Raw genomic sequence first — 27,143 nt, 5'->3', positions numbered from 1 at the left:
CACTGGGGGGCTTCCCAGCACCCCCCCAACCCTGAACCCGGAAGTTCGGCAAAAGTTCAGGGTTCAAGGGGGTGCTGGGAAGCCCCCCAGCGCGGCTGTGACCTTTTAAAACAGCCGCGCGGCTTCCCAGCTGTCTCCCGAAGCCGAACACCAAAGCCAAACTTCCGCGTTCGGCGTTCGGAGACAGCTGGGAAGCCGCGCGGCTGTTTTAAAAGGTCACAGCCGCGCTGGAGGGCTTCCCAGCACCCCCCCGAACTCCGAACTTTTGCCGAACTTCCGGGTTCGGGGTTGGGGGGGTGCTGGGAAGCCCCCCAGCCCAGCTGTGATCTTTTAAAACAGCCGCGCGGCTTCCCAGCACCCCCCCCAACCCCGGACCCAGAAGTTCAGCAAAAGTTCGGGGTTGGGGGTGGGGGTGCTGGGAAGCCCCGCCGCCCGGCTGTCACCTTTTAAAACAAGGTGACAGCCGGGCGGCAGCGGTTTTTTGGCGGGGGTTTTTTTTGGTTGCACGGATTAATTGACTTTACATTGTTTCCTATGGGAAACAATGTTTCGTCTTACGAACCTTTCGTCTTACGAACCTCCCCCTGGAACCAATTAGGTTCGTAAGACGAGGTTTGACTGTATATGTCTAAGTGCTGTTGTATCATGTTTGCCTTCATGATACAGATAGATACAATTCAATACCAATTGACTAAGTTTTTTCTCCTCAATAGTTGCTGTTCTCTGCTAACACTGTCTCCTGATTTTAAGGAGTGTTCTGCCAAAAAAAAAACAGTTACAAAAAATAACTTTTGTGCCTTTGAACCAATACTTGGAATATAATTTTAAAATTAATCTACCTTGTATCATGGTGATATGACATACTCCCATTAAGATCTCATGTAGAGGTCACAGCCTGGAGACCAGTGACAAGTAAATGACAGAGTTCTGATGTCTTTAGTCTGGCTTGGTGACCAAGTTCAAAGTTTGAATTTGAGCAAACTTTACAAAAGCATCTTTACATTCAAGGCAACGTCAGTGATTGCACATGTCTGCCAATTATTAACGTCTGCTGTATTTTTTAACAACTCAATGATGTATGTGTGTGTATGTATATGTATATGCATATATGTATATGTATATGTATATGTATATGTATATGTATATGTATATGTATATGTATATGTATATGTATAGATAGATAGATAGATAGATAGATAGATAGATAGATAGATAGATAGATAGAGAAAGAGAGAGAGAGAGAGATACATACATACATACATACATACATACATACATACATACATACATACATACATACATACATACACCGGTATATATTTGTTTTCGTAGATTTTCACGGGTACAGGTCTTGGCATATTCGGGTTTCTTCCCGTTGAACCAATATGTGGAATATAATTTTAAAAATAAGGATTTAGAGGATTTCTGGTGACGTTTCGACAAGGTCCCATTCGTCATCTTCAGGCTGGTGCTTCTGTCCTTGTTCGCCCTAGAATAGGACAGAATATACATGGTTACATATTTTTGCTGATAAGTGAAAAGGAAGGGAGCCTAGTACAGATCTATTTCGAGCTTGTTATGCTCTTGTCAACTAGACATACCCTTACCGGGCTTTGAACCTGTAGGCTTACAGCCGCTAAGGATATGTCTAGCTGATGAGAGCATAACAAGCTTGAAATAGATCTATACTAGGCTTCTTTCCTTTTCACTTATCAGCAAAATTATGTAAAATACATATATATATATATATATATATATATATATATATTGAAAACATCTGGAATATCTTTAGTAAGATAAAAACAAACAAATCCCAGAAGATTTTTAAAAAGGGAGGGGAAGTAATGTATACAAAGGAATACAGTATTAATGTCATACCAAGTAAGGATATAGCCATTATACCTGGCATTTTCCATTTGTCTTACAATCAATCAGGATCATTTTATGTTTTCAGATCGAGTTATTGATTTTTTTTTAAAATTGCATTTGTTTCTTTATGGAAAAAAACAGTGTATCTTGTAGGTAGTTGATCATCTAAGAACTGGGAAAATATCTATTCTGTGCTGGGAAAAAGATGACTGATTCTGGAGGCATGATTTTAAAAAAGATACTGATAGGGTATGTTTGCGTCATGTTCGGGTGCAAGTAGGGAAAGTTTTTCTTTCTTTTATTTTCATAAGAATTGAGTTGGGTGCTCTCTGAGGTATTTTTTGCAAATTATTTTCTTGTCTTGACCCAATTTTAGTTTTTTCTGATCATAGAAACATAGACATAGAAACATAGAAGTCTGACGGCAGAAAAAGACCTCATGGTCCATCTAGTCTGCCCTTATACTATTTTCTGTATTTTATCTTAGGATGGATATATGTTTATCCCAGGCATGTTTAAATTCAGTTACTGTGGATTTATCTACCACATCTGCTGGAAGTTTGTTCCAAGGATCTACTACTCTTTCAGTAAAATAATATTTTCTCATGTTGCTTTTGATCTTTCCCCCAACTAACTTCAGATTGTGTCCCCTTGTTCTTGTGTTCACTTTCCTATTAAAAACACTTCCCTCCTGGACCTTATTTAACCCTTTAATATATTTAAATGTTTCGATCATGTCCCCCCTTTTCCTTCTGTCCTCCAGACTATACAGATTGAGTTCATTAAGTCTTTCCTGATACGTTTTATGCTTAAGACCTTCCACCATTCTTGTAGCCTGTCTTTGGACCCGTTCAATTTTGTCAATATCTTTTTGTAGGTGAGGTCTCCAGAACTGAACACAGTATTCCAAATGTGGTCTCACCAGCATTCTATCATTGTCTTGGTCTTCTTTCAGTCCTTTAACCTATTTAGTCCTGAATGAGAAAATGGTATGTGAAGCTTAAGCATATTAAATAGTTTGATAAGGCTCAGGAATCTTCCATTTTGACACTGGTGCTACTTGCTGGTATCTGTTCACATGCGGAGAGGCATTGTATCAGGAAGAAAGATTTGAACTAGTATTTTTTTTCCTGACAAGCTGCATGCTGTTTTTCTGAATGAAGAATATGTATTTGGAACAGGGTAACACAGCAATCCTTTCTAACGTTGTGGTGACTCAATACCTGCCTTGAGCCTTATACGGCAGTCTGTGAAATGCCATCTTATACCATGAACACAATGGGCATTTTTCTCAAAGCTATAACAGTAGCCATTGTTGTGAATCAAAATCCTTGATAAGAAGTCTGAGCTTTGTGCAAATGTGAATGAATGCTATGACACTTTGACCGAAGCACCGCTGTAAGATTAGAATATCTTAATTTTCTTAAACTTCAGTTAAGATATGCTTTTTTATTAAAAGTTACCGTGTTTCTCCAGAAATAAGACCCTGTCTTATATTTTTTTTAAATAAGCACTTGGCCTTATTGCCATGCACTCAGAAGCCTGATTGGGCTTATTATGAGGGGATGTCTTATTTTGGGGAAAACAGGGTAAGTACTACAACTGCATTAAGAGTTTGGACTCTAGATTCTGGCAGTGTGTTGTATACATTTTAATTCTTATGTATTCAAAGTTTGTAGGTTGCCACATATTCTTGAGCATTCATTCCATAGCAGGCTTATTATTTTCCAAAATAACTTTCATTTCCCCCCATTTACCTAGCTGAAAATACTGAGTTTCTAAAAACAAATTTAAGGTAGTGGGAATGGAATCGTTAAATTCTGTTCCAACCTTTGCTAAACCTATTGTGTGGTCTTAAGGAAACAACTAATACAATTTTTTTTAAAAAAGAATTCCAGATGAATTTGCTGGAGAAATGTACTTGCAAAGGATTTGTTCAGACATTGCTGTGTTATTACCCTAAATAATAGCAGTGTCTGAACAAATTCTTTGCAACTACATTTTTGGATAATCCACAGCATTATTAGTTGTAGATTTAATTATAGTTTTGAATAATTTTCGTATTTTTCATTGGAGGAATTGTAATTTGTGCAGACGCTTCAGGGGCGTTGAATTAGAATAATCTCTCCTAGTTCTTTTTTGGTGTATTATAAGATATATAAAATATAAATTTAGTGCCAGTCTCATTTATTGGATTTGAGCTGTGATGAAATACAAAGGATTCTGGGATAATGCTATAAGAATTCTAGCTTGTTTACTGTCTTTGACACATTGTGTTAAAACTTTTTTTCACATTCCTCTTTTCTTCTTCTCTCATTCCCTGGATCTATTTGTGATTTGAGTCTCAAACATTTGATTGCAGAAAATCTGCCTAATATTCAATGTTCAAAATAACTATAGGTAGTCAACTTATAACTGTTCTTTTAGTTACTGTTCCAGGTTACAACTGTTCATTTAGTTACTGTTCCAAGTGGGGGGGGGGGGAATTGTTTTGCACATTTATGATTGTTACAGCATCCCTATGGACACATGGTCAAAATTTTGATGCTTGGCAACTGGCATGTATTTATGACAGTTGCAGTGTCCCAGGGTCATGTGATCACCTTTTGTGACCTCCTGCCAAGCAAAATCAATGGAGAAGCCAGATTCACTTAACTACCATGTTACTAACTTAACAACTGCAGTGATTCACTTAAACAACTGTGGCAAGGAAGGTTGCAAAATGGGATAATTGTCACTTAATAACGGTCTTGCTTAGCAAGAGAAATTTGTGTTCATTTGTGGTTGTAAGACAAGGACTGCCTGCATATAATAATTCTAAGTGTGGGATTACATAGATTTAGACTAAAAAGAACTATTGATTGTAGTCTGAAAGTTAGACCATAGTATCAATACCTCTGCAAGGAAGAACAGTTTTAAGGGCGATTGATGTACCTGATTGCAGAATTTGGAGAATTAGAAATATTCTTTTTCTCTTGTTTTGCTGTTTGATTTTAGTTAGAGCTATCTACAAACCATACTTTCCACAACTAAACGAGTCAGCAATCTCTGGCATTTGCCTGTTAGCAGCACCCAGAGCTTGCCAGTTCAGATAACCACGGATAATTATAGTTAATGTTACAACACAAGTTGTAAAAGGACAGGAGAAGGGACAAGGAAAGAAAAACGTGAATCTAGAGCTTGCTTGTTTGGATAGTTCTTTCTGTTGAACCAGGGTGTTTGCTTTTATAACCCATTCAGGTGTATATTGAATATTTAACTTCTACCATTCTCCAAACGGCAGCTCCAACTTTGGACCTTACAAAAGGTGTTGTGCGTGTGTTTCAATTTCAAAATCTTCCTTGCACATTTTCGCAGCTCCCGGGCTATCAATTTTGCATCCCTGGGGTGGCTTCAAAATTTTAGCAAAGGATTCTCTGCCCAGTTGTTGGGTGGGCGTGACCATAGTGGGCGTGGCCTAGTCAGCCTCCTGCACCTTGGAGTGTTTTTGCCCTCCCCGGACTTTGAAGGTTTTCTTTGAGCCTCCATGTTGTGGTCAGCTCTGGCCCAGCTCCTGCCCCAAGGACTGTGGATGTGGTGGAGACATCCACATGCTGCAGGCCTGTTTTGCCCCCGGTGGAATCTGCTGATGAAGGCTCCTCTGACCAAGAAGACATGAGTGACAGGGAGGAGGAGAGTGTGGCAGACAGCTCAGAAGGAGATCAATTATCTAGCTCCTCCTTGGATTCAGAACAAGAGTTAATGATACAGCCACGCATGAGGAGAGCGATGCATAGGCAACAACAACTGAGAGATTATTATCAAAGAAAATGAGGCCACCTGTGGTTGGGTGGGGCTGTGGTAATTAGTGAGGCTGCTGTAAATAGCAGCCTGTGGGTTTGGCCATTGTGGAGGATTATCTGATCGTTGTGTTTCGTGCCTACTTTGCTGACTTTGACCTTTTGTGTGCTGATTTTCCCCCGCTTTGAAAGTAAACCAGAGCAAAGTGTGTTTCACTTTGTGAAAGAAGAAGGACTGTGAATTGCCTCACAGCTGCAAGCTAAGTATCACAGAACTGATAAGGGACTTGTACAAATTACCAGTTTGTTTGGAGATGAGTGCTCTTTGCTATAACAAAAGAGGGCTTAGTTTAAGTGAATTTTCATTATGAAGAACATTGTTTTGAATTTTCAAACATGTGTGTGCCTGAAATTTGTACCTGTGAATTTTTGGGAGGATTCTACCAGAGAGCCCGACAGAACACTCCGGGAGGGTGAAAATGGCCTTCCAAGGCTTCAGAGGCCTTATGGAGGCCGGAAACGGGCCCGTTTCCAGCCTCCCTGAACTTCTGATAGATCCGCTTTTCACCCTCCCTGAGCCTCCGTGCATGCCCTGCACTTATCTGCATCCAAAACGGGCCACATGTGGACTCCTGGAAGGGGAGGGCCAGGGTGGGCGGGGCCATCCAGGAGTGGGATTTGGGGGTTCTCTGAACTGCACAGAATCTTAGCTAGAGTTTCTCCCGAACCTCTGCGAACTCCCAGCAGCCCACCCCTGGTTTTGACAAATTTGCCTTGTATTTTTTTTAAAAAATTGTTTTTTTACTTTCCTGTTGCAGGGGTGTCCCCGCAGTTGTTGATTTTGCTGCTATGCGTGATGCTGTGAAGGCCCTGGAAGGTAACCCTGAGAAAATCAACCCTGTGTGTCCTGCTGATTTAGTCATTGATCATTCCATCCAGGTTGACTTTAATAAAAGGTAAGGAATTTACCTTAAGCGACATGCAAAGAAGGGGGAAAAAAGAAAGACCTAAACTCCTTCATTGAAGAGCAAGGATTCATTACAATCAGAGACTGAGAACCTCTAGGAAGGTAACCATGTTAGTTCTTTAAAAAATGTTTATTATATACATGTAAAACATTGTTGTTGTTGTTATTATTATTATTATTATTATTATTTATTACATTTGTATGCTGCCCCTCTCCGTAGACTCGGGGCGGCTCACAACACAATAAAACAGTTCATAACAAATCTAATAATTTACAATTTAAAATATTTTAAAAACCCCATTATTAAACAGACATACGTACAAACATACCATACATAAATTGTATAGGCCTGGGGAGATATCTCAGTTCCCCCATGCCTGATGACAAAGTTGGGTTTTGAGGAGTTTACGAAAGGCAAGGAGGGTGGGGGCAGTTCTAATCTCTGGGGGGAGCTGGTTCCAGAGAGTCGGGGCCACCACAGAGAAGGCTCTGGGATTCGTGCAGCAGAAGGCGGTCTCGGAGATATTCTGGTCCGATGCCATGAACATAAACAAGACAGGGAAACATATATGAGTGCAATTCTCCCATGTTTACAGTAAGCATCTCGGTTTGTATCCACTAATATTTATTTATTTATTTATTTATTAGATTTGTCTGCCGCCCTTCTCCGAAAACTCAGGGTGGCTCACAGGATAATGCTTTCCCTTTAGAAATATATTTACATTTTGATAAATTACTTGTTCCTTCTCTCTTATTTCTTCTTCTACATTATTCTATGCAATGATCCAGAAAGATTTGATGTTATTCTTTCAACGTTAGTCCTTAAGGTACAAAAACAAGATACAAATAATCCTCAGCTTATGTCCATAATTGACCTCAAAATTTCCATTGCTAAACTAGACAGTTATTAAGTGAATGTTTGCTTCATTTTGTGACTTTTTTTTTTGCACACTTGTTAAGGGAATCACTGCAGTTAATAAATTCATAACATGATTATTAAGTGAATCTGGCTTTCTCAAATGACTTTTCCTCTCAGAAAGTCGCAAAAGGTTATCACATAACCCCAGGACATTGCAACCGTCATAAGTACATGCCAGTTGCCAAGCGTTCAAATTTTGATCACCTGTCTACTGGGATACTGCAGTGGTCATAAAAATGTGAAAAAACGGTCCCCTTAAGTCACTTTTTTCAGAGCCATTAAAATTTGAAACGGTCACTAAAAAAATGGTCCTAAGTCGAGAACTGCCAGTAACGAATGGTGAAAATCCAGTGCAATGAGCTTCTTCCCCTTTTCAACTTAAATTGCTATCTCCACCTAAAACTATTCTTAACCATAATTCTTCCCCAAAATTACACCTTTGCATGTGTCCATGCAAGCATATTTGTAGAAAATCCATAGTTTAAATGGGGGAGGGGACACTGGACCTGAATGAACTGTGACTGATAATTAAAAGTAATTGCTTGAAAAACAAACCGTCCTAACAATATATTTATAAAAATGAATCAATCCTGTGCTAATTCTCTTTCCTTTTGTATCTTATAAACAAGCTTTTTTATATGTCCACCAAGGATAATAAAATGTTTCTTCATGCTGTTCATATTAACAACATACAGTACATCCCCCCCCCCTTTGCCTTTGTAGCTGTATGTATGATATGTTTGTGTGTATGCTTTTTTATATACTGGGGTTTTTAGGCTTTTTAATGTCAAATTGTTATTTTAAACGTTAATATTAGATTTGTTACTGTATATTGTTTTTATCATTGCTGTGAGCCGCCCCGAGCCTGCGGAGAGGGGCGGCATACAAATCTAATAAATAATTAAAAAATGATAATAATAATTTGAAGGGCCTTTATAAGTTTTGGATTACTTCTCCTGTGTCATGCACCAACAATGCTTCATATGTTGTTTGACTTCCAGATGAGGTTAGACATCTTTGTGAATGTCTCCACAAGTTGAAATAGCACAACAGTGGAATTGCCACTCAGGAGAGAGTTGTGGTGGGCCTCAATTTCTCCTGAGTCCCCACATCTTAGTGTAACCAAGTTTGAAAGCTCTGCGCTAGATGGCCCTTTCCCCCAATTAACAGGGAAGGGTGTTCACATGTGAATGTTGGGAATGATTAGCTCGAAGTTTGCATTCGTTGAAATGTAATCTTTAGCATAAAGGCATTCCAGGTAACTTGCTAGATGAGACCAAAGTCTAGTCTTTCTCCAACAATAGTTTGGCTACTGAAACTTTTCTTTCTTCTCTTATTTATATATGAAGCCCGGCATTCCAAGTCTTGCCTCTGAACACTGTGTTTTCATTTATTTCAAGCTGGAAAATAGTACAAATGGAAATGGTTAGGAGAATGAAAGAGTTCAGGAGGCCTGATTAAAGAAAGCCTTTCAGACTATTTTGCTTAAAAATAAAACTCAAGTAAGAGAAGATGTGATAGAGACATATACAATTATTCCTTCCGGGTTCAGCATTCGGGAGAACGCCGAGAAGCCCCCCGGCTGTTTCAAAAGGCGACAGCCAGGCGGCGGGGCTTCTCAGCGGCCTCCCAAACCCGAACTTTTGCCGAACTTCCAGGTTTGGCATTCGGGCGGCGGGTTCATAAGGTGAAAAAAGTTCGTAAGAAGAGGCAAAAATTTTCCAAACCCCAGGTTCGTATCTCGGAAAGTTCGTATGACGAGGGGTTCGTATCTTCTGTACTGAGAAGAGAGAATTTGCCCTTGTATCCTGCTTGCATGTTTCCCATAGGATTAGCTGGATCTTTTGATTTGAGTCAGAACAAAATCTGTTTTGGTCCTAGACTTTTTGGTCTAATTCAGCCTGGTTCTCAAGTCATATGGACAGTATTCCAGTTCCGCATTATATGGTGCTTTTCAAAGCCTTGAATATGTTTTTGTCAGCTGTACTTTCTAATCTTGTTCTCACTTGCTAGCACTCTTGTTCTTGTATAATAAATGTTTTAGAAATCTTTCCTTCACTGTTATATTCGGAATACCCTTTGTCAAAGTGTCTAGGTGGAATTAAACATTGTAGGAGACAGTAGGAATTATTATAAAAGCTTTGCGAGTCGTCTTTTCTCCTAACTCTCTAGTTTGGTGTGTGCCAATTAAAGAGCTCCATGAATGATGCTGAGCTAAATAAATACCAATTTGCTCCCCACTTTCTTTTTCAAGTTACAGACATTGAATCCTGTCTATAGTCTTACTGAAGTTTTCTTACTGTATTAACCCCTTACCTTTCACTGCAGGCCAGACAGTTTACAGAAGAATCAAGATTTGGAATTTGAGAGAAATAAAGAAAGATTTGAGTTCTTGAAGGTAAAATCATACTTGTTCCGTGTCTGCAAAGCTAACCATGGAAGAGTCTATTAAGGTAGAAGGGAGTCTACACAATCACAGTTCCTAATGTACAACATGGGCCTTTTTTGTCCTGGAAGAATAGCTAAGAAGAGAAGTTGGCAAAGTTTTTTTCCCCATAAAAGAAGGGAAAGAATTAAACTTAATAAATGCTCTCCAAAATTTAAATATTTTTAAATTTGAGCTTGGTTATTCATCGGTATCACATATTTCAAGCCAGACAGTTAATTTTGTGATTTCTGTCTAGGTCATGCATCTGACTTAGTGGGTAGCCAATCAAACTGGGACTGTTTGCTTGATTATGGTATCTTTATTTACATTTTGTCACATTTTAAGATTAAAAAAAATACAAGGGACTAGGCTGAAACCCTTCATTGGTGAAACCACAAAGGTCTGAATAGAACTTGGTCGTAGGTCCACATGGGCAGAACATTCTAAAAACCAAATCTTCATCATCCCAATATTTATAAATTGATGACTAGACTAGAAAAATACTCAATTTTGCTGCTACTTAAGACATTTCCTTCTTTTCCATTTGTGTTTTAGTGGGGCTCTCAAGCCTTCCAGAACATGAGAATTATTCCTCCAGGTTCAGGAATTGTCCATCAGGTGAATTTAGAATATCTGGCAAGAGTTGTCTTTGATCAGAATGGATTCCATTATCCAGACAGCGTGGTGGGTACCGATTCACATACCACAATGATTAACGGCTTAGGTGTGCTTGGCTGGGGTAAGTGCTTTTAAAACCGAGCTGTCTGTTCATTAGGAATTTAAGTGGTGTTTAGCAAAATTTAAGAATGAGAAGGTATTACTCTGAATTTCTTCTTGCTGTTTTCCCCCGTTCCTAGTAAATAATAGACTGGGGTAACATTTGTAATTTATGTATTTATATTTTTGGAAAAAAATATTGGTTGAGTTTTCAGTTGCTGAATTTATGTTCAAATACTTTGTATGTATATTTATTATTTTTTTATTCCCACCTTTTATTATTTTTTATAAATAATTCAAGGGGGGCAAGATAATACCTAATATTCTTTCCTCCTATTTTCCCCATAATAACCATCCTGTGAGAAAAACTGGCCTAGAGTCACCCAGCTGCTTTTCATGCCTAAAGTGTGACTCGAACTCACCATAATCAAACTTCTAGCCTGATCCGTAACCATTACACCAAATCAGTTCTATATCTTCGGGGGGGGGGGGATCCATAGACCATGCAATGGAGCTTGGAGTCCTGATCTTGTTGAAGTACAGCTTCCAAAACCTCTAGCAAAAGTTCAAAATGTATGTAAAATATACTGCTCAAAAAAATAAAGGGAACACTCAAATAACACATCCTAGATCTGAATGAATGAAATATTCTTATTGAATATTTCATTTGCATAACTATTCCATTTGCACAACAGCATGTGAAATTGATTGTCAATCAGTGTTGCTTCCTAAGTGGACAGTTTGATTTCACAGAAGTTTGATTTATTTGGAGTTATATTGTGTTGTTTAAGTGTTCCCTTTATTTTTTTGAGCAGTGTAATATATTCCCTGTACAGGTAATCCTCCGATTTATGAACACAATTGAGCCCAAAATTTATGTTGTTAAATGAGACATTTGTTAAGTGAGTTTTGCCCATTTTTCTTGCCACAGTTGTTATAACAGAAGTTTTAAAGTTAGTAACATGGGTTTGTTTGTTTTTTAAGTGAATCTGGCTTTCCCATTGATTTTGCTTGTCAGAAGGTTGAAAAAGGGAATCACATGACCCCCCCAGGACATTGCAACCATCATAAATACGAGTCAGTTGGCAAGCATCTGAATTTTGATCATGTGACCATGGGAATGCTCCAACGTTTATGTGTGAAAATAGTCATAAGTTACTTTTTCCAGTGGCATTGTAACTTTGAATGGTCACTAAATGAACTGTTGTAAGGACTACCCGTACTTGGTAAATGGTTTAAAAAAATAGTCTAATTCAGGCCAGGAGCTTCATATCACAGAGCCTGTTCACAAACAGTGGCAGAAGAAGACCTTATCCTGGGAATTTAAATAGGAGAAGCAATCAATCAGTGGAACAGCTTGCCTCCAGAAGTTGTGAATGCTCCAACACTGGAAGTTTTTAAGAAGATGTTGGCTAACCATTTGTCTGAAGTAGTGTAGGATTTTCTGCTTAAGCAGGGAGTTGGACTAGAAGACCTCCAAGGTCCCTTCCAACTCTGTTGTTGTTGTTGTTGTTGTTGTTAACCCTAGTACAAAAACAGGCAAGGAATCAAATTCATAAGTGGAATCCCTATTTAATCATAATTAGGCATGGCCTGTGACCACCAAAATGTTTTTCACACAATTAGTCATGCCTGGTTCAAGGAAATTCAGGTGTAAGCATCACCAAGTCTATATTTCCCTGGAAAGTTAGAAGGGCAAGAAGATACCAATTAGTTATTTTATGACGAATTAATACCACTATCGAAATGGTAAAAGGAAACAAATCAGAGATTTTCCCAGTGACTGAAGTATGACAAAAGGCTCACAAGATAGAAGACATGCCTTTAATTTCTCTAATTTCAGTCTTCTCCATAAATCAATGAGTCAGATGAAGGTTATTTTTATCTCTTCCGTGGGAAGAGAAGTTTACCTTGAATAATATCAGTCATTATCAGTGCCCAGAAAAAATGTTCCCACAAAAGATATTGACAAAATTGAAAGGGTCCAAAGACAGGCTGCAAGAATGGTGGAAGGTCTTAAGCATAAAACGTATCAGGAAAGACTTAATGAACTCAATCTGTATAATCTGGAAGACAGAAGGAAAAGGGGGAACATGATCGAGACATTTAAATACGTTAAAGGGTTAAATAAGGTTCAGGAGGGAAGTGTTTTAAATAGGAAAGTGAACACAAGAACAAGGGGACACAATCTGAGGTTAGTTGGGGGAAAGATCAAAAGCAACATGAGAAAATATTATTTTACTGAAGTAGTAGGACATCCTTGGAACAAACTTCCAGCAGACGTGGTTGGTAAATCCACAGTAACTGAATTTAAACATGCCTGGGATAAACATATATCCATTGTAAGATAAAATACAGGAAATAGTATAAGGGCAGACTAGATAGACCATGAGGTCTTTTTCTGCCATCAGTCTTCTATGTTTCTATGCCAAATCTAAGGTGTATATACTTAGCTTGCATTCTTATTCAACTTTATTTTGAGGGCAAAATCTTCCCGATTCTAGATTACATCAATTAATTATTGCAGGTTGAAGGTGATAAAAGTGGAGATTCTTAACAGGTTGAGAGCTGCACTGTTCTGTGAAGAGAGAAATAAACTTGATAAAGAAAAGTAAAATTAAGATAGGCATGGGTTAAAAGAAAGCAAAATCACACAGTGAGATCTTAAAGTAAAATACTGTTGTTGATTTCTTGCTTCTCAGAATGTCTAGCTATTCTGGAAATAATTTAAAATTGGGATTCAAAAATATATATATCTCCCCCTCCTTCCCCACCCCTCTCTCTCTCTTACACACACACACACACACACATTAGAACCCGTTCCTAAATATTAAATCCCTGAAATACCCCTTTTAATCCCATTTAAAAAAACCCACCAAATTTAAACCTAATAATCCTCTTTAAAATAAGCTCAAGGCAGTACTGCATTTAATCTTTCCAAAGAAATGCTTTGACTCAGCACCAGGAAACCACAAGATTTTTTCCCCCAATCTTAGTTATGGTTTGTTTGGTTTAACACAACACACACACACATGCACACATTTGCTTGATCAGCTAACATAAAAATGCAAACAGGGCAAAGAAAAACATTTAAAGATTTTAACGTGTTTTTTTTTAAAAAAAGCTACTAGTTTTTTGCTCACCATTCCTATCACCTGTCTCCTCCACTTATGACTGTATGACTGTAACTTGTTGTTTGTATCCTTAAGATATTTTACTGATATTGATAGTTTCTTCATTGCTTATTTGACCCCTATGACAATCATTAAGTGTTGTCCCTCATGATTCTTGACAAGTGTATCTTTTCTTTTATGTACACTGAGAGCATATGCACCAAAGACAAATTCCTTGTGTGTACAATCACACTTGGCCAATAAAGAATTCTATTCTACTCTATTCTATTTTATTCTGTTCTAATTTAGTTAACACAACTACAAGCCTTTCCTCACTGCTTGGTTGAAGTGTTCTCTACTCATTTTGGAGTTGGCTGAAACAATAATGGTATCAAATTTGTTCCCCCAGTTGTGAGCCTTGCCTATTATTCTTTTGAAATCACCATATCTACCTTATATCAATTCAAGATCAACACAACCCTAGCAGATTTCAGACACTTTCAGAGACTACCCTTGAATGTGGTCACACTAAGGAGGAGAATACTACTTTAATTCCAATTTAGCTGATTTAATAATGTGTCACTTACTATCTCAAACCAATGTGTTGGGGGCAGGGGGGGATATGCAGCCAAGATATATGCGGTGGCTTGATACAAGTGGGGGAAACCGTATATATCTAGAAATGTGTTGGTGCATCCCTTTAAAATTGAGAAAACACTGTAATAAAGATACTCTTATTTTACTTTGGGAATAGCCAAGGAAAACTAGATCCAGAGTTGATCTAAAGTTGATGAATAGACACGTGCATGGTTTTCCACTGCTGAGTAAAACAAATGTGTTTCTTGATATCATAATGTTTTGGGATTCTGTTTCCTTCTAATTCATTGGCAAGCATTTGTTTGTGAGAGTGTTGGGGGTTATGAATATAAGAAGATATATGATCTAACCAGGAAAGGAAGCATTAAATACAGGGTTAGTATTCTCTTATGATAGTCATGTGCTTACAGTCCTTTCATTTCCTGTTCTTAAGCTCCTTGAATGCTTTACATTTAAAATACCTTGTTCTATTGTTTTTAGGTTGTGTTTTAAATGCCTGTGCAAAGGGAGGGAAATGATTTTTGCATGCATGGTAATTTGCAAAATGCAAGAGAATAGATTCACACATTAAAAGAATTTATCTGTTTGATCCTTACAGCAGAGTTTTTATTGCAAAATTAGACCATATGTTTAGCATGTACCTGTTTCTTAAACAAGGTGTGAGACACTCCGCTTAATTTCATCTGTAGGTAGATAAACCCTGCTTTGAAATTTATTGCCTTGCAACTTCTCAGTCCAGTTTGAGTTCCTTGAGAAAATGAGGCAGGGAATATGATAATGCACAACTATTCTTAAAAATATATATATTGAGAAAACACACATAACAAACCACCACCACCACCAAAGAAACAATTAACAAATATGTGACAAATCTTCTAATTCTAGTATATACACTTAAATACCCTAAATTATTACATCAATGTTCACCTTAAAACTGTACTGTTCACAAATGATATATATATATATACCGTATATACTCGAGTATAAGCCGACCCGAGTATAAGCCGAGGCACCAATTTTTGCCACAAAAACTGGGAAAACTTATTGACCCGAGTATAAGCCGAGGTTAGAAAATGCAGTGGCTACTGGTAACTTATAAAAATGGAAACCAATAAAATTACATTAATTGAGACATGTTTTAGAATATTTATTTTAAAGAAAACCAGTAAACTAGCTCTGTAAATTTAAAAGAGGGTAAACAAATTAACAATATTAACAATAAATTAAAAAGTAAAAAAAGTAGCTCAATCAGCAACAAAGCTAAAACCTAAGAGTTAGAATCCTTCAAAACTGGATTCCTTCTCATCATTAATTGGATTTACATTATTGTTCTGTTTTTATATATGCTGTCAGCCACCCTGAGTCCTTGGAGAGGGATGGCATACAAATCCAATTAGATAGATATAGATAGATAGATAGATAGATAGATAGATAGATAGATAGATAGATAGATAGATAGATAGATAGATAAATCTGTATCCAAAGAAGAGCTTCAGCATTAGCTGCTGTGAGGTTATCAGCATGACCTCCAACTCTGTTATTGTTGTTTGTTGATTTTGTTGTTGTTTTTGTTGTTGTTGTTGCTGCTATATTTTGTCCATGTCAGCCACATGGTCTACTAATGAGTCTACAGAGAGGGGCTGCATACAAATCTAATAAATAATAATAAAAATAAATAATAATAATGACAAGAAGCTAAGTTCACCAGTTTCTTCCAAAGCCAGGCTGAGCCTCCAAGATTGTAAACGTTGAAGCCAAGTGATTGTAATTCTCACCGGCCCAGAGTTTCCAATGAAGCAACCACATTTAGCTGGAGAAAAATATGCAGACTCATCTATTATGCCTTAATGATCCCTTAAGCCCTTTGCTCAAACGGGGAACTGGAATAATTGCTAAAGGAGAGAACAGGAGCCAAACTGCACCTGGTGAACCACAAACACGTGCGGTGCGGTTTTGGCAAGGTGGATTTTTTCCGACAGGCTGGTCTCCTGGATGTACGGCTTCGACGGGCTATTTTAAATGACGAAATGACAGAGAACTTGTCTTTCGAAACACCGTGAAGCGGCTGTAGGAAGGGTGAGTTGCCTCCTTTCCCCGGCACCAGCAAAGTTGCCAGCCAACTGCTCCGACGGCATGCGAGAGGGGAAAAGCCGGTGAGGTCGGGGGGGGGATTCCTGCTTCATGAGTCCCCCCCCCCCGACCTCACCAGCTTCGCATCGTCTTTTCCCCTCTCGCACGCCGTCGGAGCAGTTGGCTGGCAACTTTGCTGGACCCGGGGAAGGGAAGGTAGCTGCCCTACCCTTCCCACAGCTGCGTCACTTGGAGCCCCCTTTTACTTCCCTCTTGGAGCTCCTGTCGGCATCTTGCAGCTGCCTTCCCTTCTCCGGGTCCAGCAAAGTTGCCAGCCAACTGCTCCGACGGCGTGCGAGAGAGGAACAAACGATGCGAAGCTGGTGAGGTCGGGGGGGGGGGTACTCATGAAGCAGGAATCCCCTCCCCCCTGACTTCCCATCGTCTGTTCCTCTCTCGCACGCCGTCGGAGCAGTTGGCTGGCAACTTTGCTGGACCCGGAGAAGGGAAGGCAGCTGCAAGATGCCGACAGGAGCTCCAAGAGGGAAGTAAAAGGGGGCTCCAAGTGACGTGGCTGTGGGAAGGGTAGGGCAGCTGCGTGCGAGGAGAAAAAGGCGAGGGGAAGCCGGCGAGGTGGAGGGGGGGAGAGAGAAAGGGCGCATGCAGGCACCCTCTCTCTCGACTGCCCCGATGGCGTGCAAGGGGGAAAAGGCGAGGGGAAGCCGGCAAGGAGGGGGGGAGAGAGAAAGGGCGCATGCAGGCACCCTCTCTCTCTTCTTCCCCGCGACTGCCCCGATGGCGTGCAAGGGGGAAAAGGCGAGGGGAAGCCGGCAAGGAGGGGGGGGAGAGAGAGAAAGGGCGCATGCAGGCACCCTCTCTCTCTTCTTCCCTGCGACAGCCCCGATGGCGTGCGAGGGGAAAAAGGCGAGGGGAAGCCGGCAAGGTGGAGGGGGGAGAGAGAAAAGGCGCATGCAGGCATCCTCTCTCTCTTCTTCCCCGCGACTGCCCCGATGGCGTGCGAGGGGAAAAAGGCGAGGAGAAGCCGGCAAGGTGGAGGGGGGAGAGAGAAAGGGCACATGCAGGCACCCTCTCTCTCTTCTTCCCCGCGACTGCCCCGATGGCGTGCGAGGGGAAAAAGGTGAGGGGAAGCCGGCAAGGTGGGGGGGGACTCGTGAAGCAGGAATCCACCCCCCGACCTCACCATCGCCTTTTCCCCCTCTCGCACGCCATCGGAGCAGTTGGCTGGCGCCTTTGCTGGAGCCAGGGAAGGGAAGGCACCTGCAAGAAGACAGAAGCTCCAGCTCTAACAGCAAAGGCAAAGGGCTGGCGTCTTTGCTAGAGCTGGGTAGGAGGCAACTGCCCCACTCTTGCCACAGCCGCTTCGGTTGGAGCGCCCTTTGCCGCCGCACTTTGCCCTTTCCCACACCCGCCCAAGCCAGCAATGTCTGACAGGCTCCCGCGGTGCGCCCTCTTGTGGTGATCCGGCGCCCTCTTGTGGTGACCCGAGTATAAGCCGAGGTCGGGTTTTTCAGCCCATTTTTGGGGCTGAAAAACTCGGCTTATACTCGAGTATATACGGTACATGTATTTTACTTCTTCATACAATTCCCTTAATTTGAAATCTTGGTTCTCCTTTCTTCCCACCAGTAATATAATTTATTCTAAGTTTCATAATATTCAGTCTCATTTTTTTTTCATTCAAGTGTTAGTTTGTCCATCTCCGTGCACATTAATATTTTACATAAAACTTCTGTGGGTATACAGTATTCTTATTCTTCCAATGCTGAACATAGGCAAGTCTTAATGCATAACTATTCTTGTTGGCCATTGTTTTGATCTAGCAATACACTTTTGATGTTTTTTACCCTATGAGATAATTTGCATTCCTGAAATATGTAAAGTATCAAGTATATGGAAAAGCTTCATTTTAGATGAATAACAACCGTTTTTATCTCCCTGTCAGTAATATTGTTGATCCACTGTTATTTGCCTTAATAGATATTGCTGCATAAATTAGCAGTTATATTTAATCTTTCTCTCTCTCTCTCTCTCTCTCTCTCTCTCCTTCCCCTTTAATCAGGTGTGGGCGGTATTGAAGCTGAAGCAGTAATGCTGGGCCAACCAATCAGTATGGTTCTTCCTGAAGTGATTGGCTACAAATTGAGCGGTATTCCTCAGTCATTGGTCACATCCACAGACATCGTGCTCACGGTTACCAAGGTAATCACTTGCTTGGCCAACCACTATTGATCATAATACAAGGCTATTGCTTAATTAATCTCAGAAATCTGCATGCTAATAAGTTAGGAGTTCAAGAACAGCAAATGACATTCAGTAAGTGTTTGAGCTCTATTTCTGGGACTTTTTATTCCAATTTAATACAATCAACAAAGCCACTTTGTGATCGCTATTCTAAGCACTGATGTGTGTCAGAAGTGTTGAATTAATAGAATACTGTAGTTCCATAATTCCACCTTTTAGAGATAAAGTCCTCTCTTAACGCAGAGATATCAAGGACCACAAAGTATGTTCCTCTATGTTAGACTTGTGCAGGATTTTTAATCGTGATATATTTAATTTGATGACAGTGTTATACTTTTATTTGTTTCCTAATTCAAAATTGCCGGAAAATGTATTATCAGTTTTCAACAAACTTTAAAGGAGTTCCAAGAGGCATAAAAAACAGAACTCAGCCAACATGAAGCTGACTGAGGCCGTCAATGCAAACTGGAGTCAAATTTGTGGGGGATACCATTTGGTATTGTTGGTGTGCCATATTTTAAAACTCAATGCAGTTGTACTTTATCTAGAATTATAGAAATCAATGGAATCTATTTTATTTGTTTATTATATTTGAATGTTAGTGTTGCATTATAAGTTTAAATTTGGCAGCAGAGTTTGATAACTTGGAGCCTCAGATTCTCGTTTATAAAATCTCTGGATTCAGTTAAATATACTATAGAATATACTATGAAAATGGAACTGAATGCAAACTTAAATGTGTTGCAGCATTTACGCCAAGTAGGGGTTGTGGGCAAATTTGTCGAGTTCTTTGGACCTGGAGTTGCTCAGTTATCCATTGCTGATCGAGCCACAATTGCCAATATGTGTCCAGAATATGGCGCAACGGCAGCCTTCTTCCCAGTTGATGAAGTTAGCATCAAATATTTAGTTCAAACCGGTGAGTAGACGGAAGACAATATGTAAAATGTAAATTTCTGAATCAGAGAGTATTCATTTCAAATGGAGGTAGATTGCCTGCTTTAATATTAACACAAATAGATATCTCCAAGTTGCCAAGGTTGGGAAACACTGGATTAGACAATTCAAAATCACAATTTTAGCAAAATATAAAATATAGGTCCAATCTCAGGTGCTGATTGTTCAAGTTGTTATACTTAGTGTAATTATTTAGTAAATCGAAGGATTCAGCTAGTTTCCAATCTAATCTAATTTCACAAACAAAACACCCTGAAAATTAAAATTAGTAAAGGACAAATTTATTAATTCAAGAAATTGATTCAGGGATACTACATGCACATTTATATATAGATAGTATGCGTTTATTTAATTTGCACATATAAATACAGACAATATGTCTTTCATATACTAACATATAAACAGTAAATCCTTCACCACGTTTTACTTATTACATATACACTATGCTTCAAATCACACCCAAACCATCTTCTCATTACATGAAAAATTAGCTGTGTAAGTATACATTGGGTGTGTCAATGTGATGATTCAGACAAGTTTACATTCTTCGTTTTTAAAGATGAGTTAGAACTTTACCATTAGGCTATAAGTGTGTACACTAAATAGACTGGTAGTACCCAGTATTGTATATTTGAGGGGATACTAAAGGTTTTCTGAAATTCTATACAGCATCTTAAATTTGGTGTTCCTTTAAAAATGGTCTTTCTACACTCTTTGCACATTCAAAGAGAGTTTCTGTTCTTGTCTATCATAGGCCGTGACCAAGAAAAGATTAATTATATAAGAAAGTACCTCAAGGCTACAGGAATGTTTAGAGATTTCAATAACTCATCGCAGGATCCAGATTTTACTCAGGTACCTTTTCTTAAATTTGTATTTTCCTCTGAGAAACATTCAAGCCCTAGACTTCTAGACATCTCAGTTAATTATTCTCCATCTTCCACTAACTGAAAACATAGAAGCCGGTCACAAAACTATTTAGAAGAGCCAGAAAGCCTCTAATGAGTACAGTGATTAAATTAAAGATGTCTAAAAAGAGGTAATGTTTTTAAAATTACTAGAATTACTGGATGGTCATAGAGTTGGCCCAATAGGCAGAGCCTTGTGGCTATCTCGGGCATCTCATTACATTTTCATTAATGTGAGAGAAGCCTTTGATGGATTTTCTACCAAAATCTGTTGACTGGCCTTAACTACTTATGCACCTTGACTTGGTGAAAGCAAAATGTGGATAACCTCAAGGTTTCTTGTCTAGTTCTTTACTTTAAAATCATGCTGAAGCCCTTGAAACAAGCTAGCACAGGCCTAACGGAGGATCTGCCAAATCAAATTAAGCCCACCACCTACCCATGGTAGACCACCAAAGAAGGACTTTAGAAACCCTCTATTAACGTTTCAGAACCAGAAAGGATTAGGAAAAGCCTGGGCAGCCACACAGTGAAGCTGCTGGGTTAGGTTCAAGTTGCTACAGGCCTGTCTTGAAACCATCCCCCCCAAGACTATACTATGTGTGAATCCTGAAGATTTGGCTCAAATTTTCCAAGTTTCCAAGTTTTTTGTTGCTTGTTTGACTCCCTTTAACTTTGGCAGTGCGCCTTTTCCTAAAAAAATTTAAACCTTTTCTCTGTTCTTCAGGCTGCCGGTCAGTCTTAAAGGTCAACAACTTCTAGATTTTGTCACCCTCCTTCCAAGTAAATTTAGCAAATTAACTGGTTATAGGGAGTCAAGATTTCAGGGCAGAGGGGGAGAATTTAGCTTCAGCACTTGAGTGGGGGAAAGAAAGATCCATGAGTCATAAGCATGGACATATAGCCAAGTGCCCACATTTTGAACATATGACCATGGTGGCATGAGTCGAGCATCCCTTTTGTTCTGTGCCATTGTAATTTTGTAAGTCATTTTTTGTGAGTGGTTGTCAGTTGAGGTCTACTGATACAAATATATAAAGGGAACAATTTCAAGAAAGCTAGCACCTCTCTGTTTCTCTTCTGTCCTGCTTCCTTTCTTTTCAGTAGATTGTGGAACTGGATCTACAAACTGTTGTGCCGTGTTGCAGTGGTCCTAAAAGACCGCAGGACAAAGTAGCTGTCTCTGACATGAAGAAGGATTTTGAGACCTGCTTGGGAGCAAAGGTGATGCTATTTTCTATTTAAAATATACCCCTTTTGTATGGTATGTGATCTTCCTTCTGATATGTTTATTAATGTATAATTAATGTACAGACGATATATTGCTTTTGTGAGGCTAACAGAAGGATACAATCAAGATCAAGTGAGGTACTAAAACCACTCTATAAAGCCTTAATAAGACCACACCTGGAATACTGCGTCCAGTTTTGGTCACCACACTATAAAAAAAGATGTTGAGACTCTAGAAAGAGTGCAGAGAAGAGCAACCAAGGTGATTAGGGGGGGTGTATGTATGTATTTATATATGCAACTTATTTTTTGCTGATAAGTGAAAATAAAGGGAGACTATTATATATGTACAGTATATGTATGTATGCATGTGTGTATGTATGTACATATATATATATATATACATGACGGTCTTGATATATTCGGGTTTCTTCCCGTGTATACCAAATCCTACATGGGAAGAAACCCGAATATACCAAGACCGTCATACCTGTACCCATGAAAATCTACGAAAACACACACACACACACACACACACACATATATATACATACATACATACATACATACATACATACATACATACATACATGTTCTGTCGGGCTCTCTGGTAGACTCCTCCCAAAAATTCACAGGTACAAATTTCAGACACACACGTTTGAAAATTCAAAATAATGTTCTTTATAATGAATATTCATTTAACCTAAGCCCTCTTTTGGTATAGCAAAGAGCACTCGTCTCCAAACAAACTGGTAATTTGTACAAGTCCCTTATCAGTTCTGTGATACTTAGCTTGCAGCTGTGAGACAATTCACAGTCCTTCTTCTTTCACAAAGTGAAACACACTTTGCTCTGGTTTAGTTTCAAAGTGGGGGAAAATCAGCACACAAAAGGTCAAAGTCAGTAAAGCAGTCAGGAAACACAACGATCAGATAATCCTCCACAATGGCCAAACCCACAGGCTGCTCTTTATAGTAGCCTCACTAATTACCACAGCCTCACCCAACCACAGGTGGCCTCATTTTCTTTGATAATAATCTCTCAGTTGTTGTTGCCTATGCATCGCTCTCCACATGCGTGGCTGTATCATTAACTCTTGTTCTGAATCCAAGGAGGAGCTAGATAATTGATCTCCTTCTGAGCTGTCTGCCACACTCTCCCTCATGTCTTCTTGGTCAGAGGAGCCTTCATTAGCAGATTCCACTGGGGGCAAAACAGGGCTGCAGCATGTGGATGTCTCCCACACATCCACAGTCCTTGGGGCAGGAGCTGGGCCAGAGCTAACCACAACACATACACACACACACACAATGGGACCTCATTGAAACATCGCCAGGAGTCTCTGAAACTTACACGGGAAGAAACCCGAATATGCTAAGACCTTGATATATATATACTGCTCAAAAAAAATAAAGGGACCACTTAGATAACACATCCTAAATCTAAATGAATGAAATATTCTCATTGAATACTTTGTTCTGTACAAAGTTGAATGTACTGACAACAAAATAAAATAGATTGTCAATCAGTCTTGCTTCATAAGTGGACAGTTTCAATTTCACAGAAGTTTAATTTACTTGGAGTTATATTGTGTTGTTTAAGTGTTCCCTTTATTTTTTTGAGCAGTGTATATATGTATGTATATGTATATACATATATGTATAGGTTTTTGTTTTTGTTTATTTCTGTTTGCAGCAAGGATTTAAAGGTTTTCAAATTGCCCCCGAATATCACAGCCACCATGTCAAGTTTGCCTACAATGACAAGGAGTTCGAACTAACACACGGGTCAGTTGTGATTGCTGCCATTACTAGCTGTACCAACACTAGCAATCCTTCTGTAATGCTTGGAGCTGGTAAGTTGTCATTTAGAACACCCATTAAATCAATAGAAGAGGCAGGGGGTATTTGACTTATGACCACAATTGAGCCCAACATTTCTGTTGTTAAACAAGGCAATTCTTATGTGAGTTTAGCCCCATTTTACGATTATTTTGCCAGTTTTTAAGTGAATCACTCAGTTGTTAAATGAATCGTGCAGATGTTAAGCACATCTGGCTTCCCCATTGGCTCTACTTGTGGGGATGCCAGCTGGGAAGGTTACACATGGTGATCACATGACCTTGGGAGAGTGCAAATACCATAAAATGCATGCTGATTGCCAAGTGCCCAAATTTTGATCATGTAATCATGCAGACACAGCTATGGTTGTGTCAAAAGGGGTCACTTTTTTCCCTTTGCTGTTGTAACTTCAAACAATCGCCTTCTGCCGCACGAATCCCAGCGACCAGTTAGGTCCCACAGAGTGGGCCTTCTCTGGGTCCCGTCAACTAAACAATGCCGTTTGGCGGGACCCAGGGGAAGAGCCTTCTCTGGCAGCCCCGGCCCTCTGGAACCAACTCCCCCCAGAGATTAGAATAGCCCCCACCCTCCTTGCCTTTCGTAAGCTCCTTAAAACCCACCTCTGCCGTCAGGCATGGGGGAACTGAGATATTCTTTCCCCCTAGGCTTCTACAATTTATGCATGGTATGTTTGTATGTATGGTTGGTTTTATAACAAGGGTTTTTAGCTGTTTTTAGTATTGGATTGTCACATGTTGTTTTTACCACTGTTGTTAGCCGCCCCGAGTTCACGGAGAGGGACGGCATACAAATCCAATAAATGAATGAATGAATGAATAAATAAATAAATAAATAAATCATTGAATGGTTGTAAGTTGAGGGATATCTACGCATTTAACGGCGGTGCCCCACAAGCCTCTTAAAATTTAATTTAATTTAATTTAGCTGATGGCCAACTGTTTTAAAGGTTCTTAGATTGCCTCCCACAGAAGTTGAATTCCAGAATTCTCTTGGAAATAGGGAGTAGCTATTGAAATTGGCTGAAAAGCGATGGGGAAGAGGCTGTTTCTTGCCCTTTTCACTTCTTCCTGATTTTGCATTTCATTTCATTATACTTGAATGCAGTACAGATTCCATGCAACTGAATCCTTACGTTTCTCCAAGATTTCTTGAGGGTGTGTAAAATCACTTCATTCATTCCTAACTGTAACACAGAGTCTTGAGATATAAGTCAGTCATGTTTTCCATTAGCTTGGGCCATAAATCAGAGAGCACATTGTTGCAGTGACATTCAATTATCTTGAGTGCCGTGGAGTTTGCTGGGCTTATAAGTCAGAGGTCTTCAAACTTGGCAACTTTAAGATTTGTGGACTTCAACTCCCAGAATTTTCCCGCCATCATAGCTGGCTGGAGAATTCTGGGAATTGAAGTCCATAAGTCCTAAAATTGCCAGGTTTGGGGACTCCTGTTCTAAGTGTTTGCAAGAAGGCAGCAGGAACAAGGCTTGCTGTTACTATGTGAAATAGAGGCTTCACATTTTGGATTTCTCTCTATTTCCAAGGCAGGAGAGAAGGTATCAGATTTTATTTTATTTTTTGAGCCAGATTGAGTAGCAGTGTGCCAGCTATGTAAATATTTAGAATATTTTTTGTATAAAAAGTCTAACAAACTCATATATATAACTCCTTATGCAGGTTTGCTTGCAAAGAAAGCTGTAGAAGCCGGGTTGACAGTGAAACCATACATTAAAACTAGCTTATCTCCAGGAAGTGGAGTAGTCACATACTATTTAAGAGAGAGTGGAGTGATGCCTTATCTTGCTCAACTAGGGTAAGACATTCCTTCTTTCTTTTTTGTCCATTTATACTTTTGATCTCAAAGATACATTCCTGATTGCAAAAAACAAAGAAACATATGTTTAATCAAGTTGCTATAACCAAAAGGTAAGGAAAACACTGTCTTAAAGAACCTAACAAAAACATAGTAATTGCAACTCAATGTGCTGTAAAATTGTTACATTTTGGTCACTATAATGTAAAAAAGATGTTGAGATTCTGGAAAGAATGCAGAGAAAATCAACATGATGATTAAGGGGATGGAGGTTAAAACATATAGAGAACAGTTGCAAGAATTGAGTACATCTAATCTAGTGAAAAGAAGGACTAGGACTGACATGATAGCAGTACATGTCAGTACATGTTCCAATATTTGAGGGGCTGCCACAAAAGAGATGAAGGCAGGAGACGAAGCAATCAAGGAGAGAAACAACCTAGAACTACAGAGAAATTTCTTGACAGTGAGAACAATTAACCAGTGGAACCGCTGGTGCTCCATCACGGGGGTGGGGGAAGGAAGAGTTAAGAAAGGGGTCTTCAACTTTAAACACTCAGAGCCATTTGGACCAGTTTCCCACAGAAAACAAAACACCGGGAGCAGTGTTCCCTCTAATTGTTTGGGGAGGGGTGGAAAAGTATAGTGTCTGAGCGGGTGGCACAGAAATAATAAATAATAAATAAATAAATAAACAAACAAACAAAAAACCCATCCTGTTTTGCCTCAGAGAATTACTTCCGTAAACTTCTTAAAACCCACCTCTGTCGTCAGGCATGGGGGAACTGAAACACCTCCCCCGGGCATGCACATTTTATGTATGGGATGTTTGAGTGTATGCTTGTTAACAAAATGGGGTTCTTTTAAATGTTTTAAATTATATTTGGATTTGTTACAAACTGTTGTGTTGTGCTGTGAGCCGCCCCGAGTCTGCGGAGAGGGGCGGCATACAAATCTAAATAAATAAATAAATAAACAAATAAATAAATAAATAAATAAAATAAAATACTGTACTGTGTGTCTATAACAGTGAGCTCATAATAGGGCAACTCTATCAATATCAAAATGCCACTTAAATAGTTGAGCTAGTTTCAAACTAGATTTTGATTTTCTTTCTCTCTTCCTTACTCCCATTCTTTTTCTTTCTCTTTTCCTTCCTCTCTTTTTTCTATCTGTTTCTCTCTCTTCCTCTCTTCCTCTCTCTCTCCTTCCCTCTCACTCTTTCCCTCTCGGCTTCTGGGCAGGTTTGGAAAACTCTGAGTTGATGATGATTTTTAAGTGAGCGATTGCTCACTGCTCAGCTTAGAGGGAACTATGACCCGGAGTCACAAAACCTGGGTGGGCGTGGCCAACTCCCACCAAGTCACATGAACACTCCTAGCCATTCCTACTCTGGTTTTGTGGCTCTCCGTGTCTTCTATGGGAAACAGGTATGTCTCTATCTCTCTCTCTCCCTCTCCCCATCTCTCTCTTGCATCCCCTCTTCCTCTCTCTCTCTACCTCCCTCTCCCATCTGTTTTTCTTTGTCCCCCTCCTTCTTGCATCTATTTCTCCCTCACTCTCTCCTTCATCTTTCGTTCTCCCTCTCCCCCCCCAATCTCTTTCATTCTCCCTCTTTCTTCCTCTCCCACTCCTTCCCTCCCACACTCATCTCTG

At 39.6% G+C, this 27,143-nt stretch overlaps 1 protein-coding gene across 1 annotated transcript in view; it reads left to right on the top strand.

Moving 5' to 3' along the window:
- The window catches only part of ACO1 (aconitase 1), a 60,876-nt gene that overhangs the window by 21,443 nt on the left and 12,290 nt on the right, over positions 1 to 27,143 (top strand). Inside the window, exons 4-12 of the mRNA XM_070742462.1 lie at positions 6,467 to 6,604; positions 9,863 to 9,932; positions 10,518 to 10,701; positions 18,540 to 18,679; positions 19,469 to 19,640; positions 20,433 to 20,533; positions 21,694 to 21,810; positions 23,512 to 23,671; positions 25,352 to 25,487. Coding sequence (XP_070598563.1) covers positions 6,467 to 6,604; positions 9,863 to 9,932; positions 10,518 to 10,701; positions 18,540 to 18,679; positions 19,469 to 19,640; positions 20,433 to 20,533; positions 21,694 to 21,810; positions 23,512 to 23,671; positions 25,352 to 25,487 — 1,218 coding nt within the window. The remainder of the gene's footprint in view (positions 1 to 6,466; positions 6,605 to 9,862; positions 9,933 to 10,517; positions 10,702 to 18,539; positions 18,680 to 19,468; positions 19,641 to 20,432; positions 20,534 to 21,693; positions 21,811 to 23,511; positions 23,672 to 25,351; positions 25,488 to 27,143) is intronic.

The sequence above is a fragment of the Erythrolamprus reginae genome, chromosome 2 (assembly GCF_031021105.1).
Source record: "Erythrolamprus reginae isolate rEryReg1 chromosome 2, rEryReg1.hap1, whole genome shotgun sequence".
Lineage (NCBI taxonomy): Eukaryota > Metazoa > Chordata > Lepidosauria > Squamata > Dipsadidae > Erythrolamprus > Erythrolamprus reginae.
The sequence above is the reverse complement of the archived record's forward strand: the minus strand, read 5'-3'. Positions and strand labels throughout refer to the sequence as shown.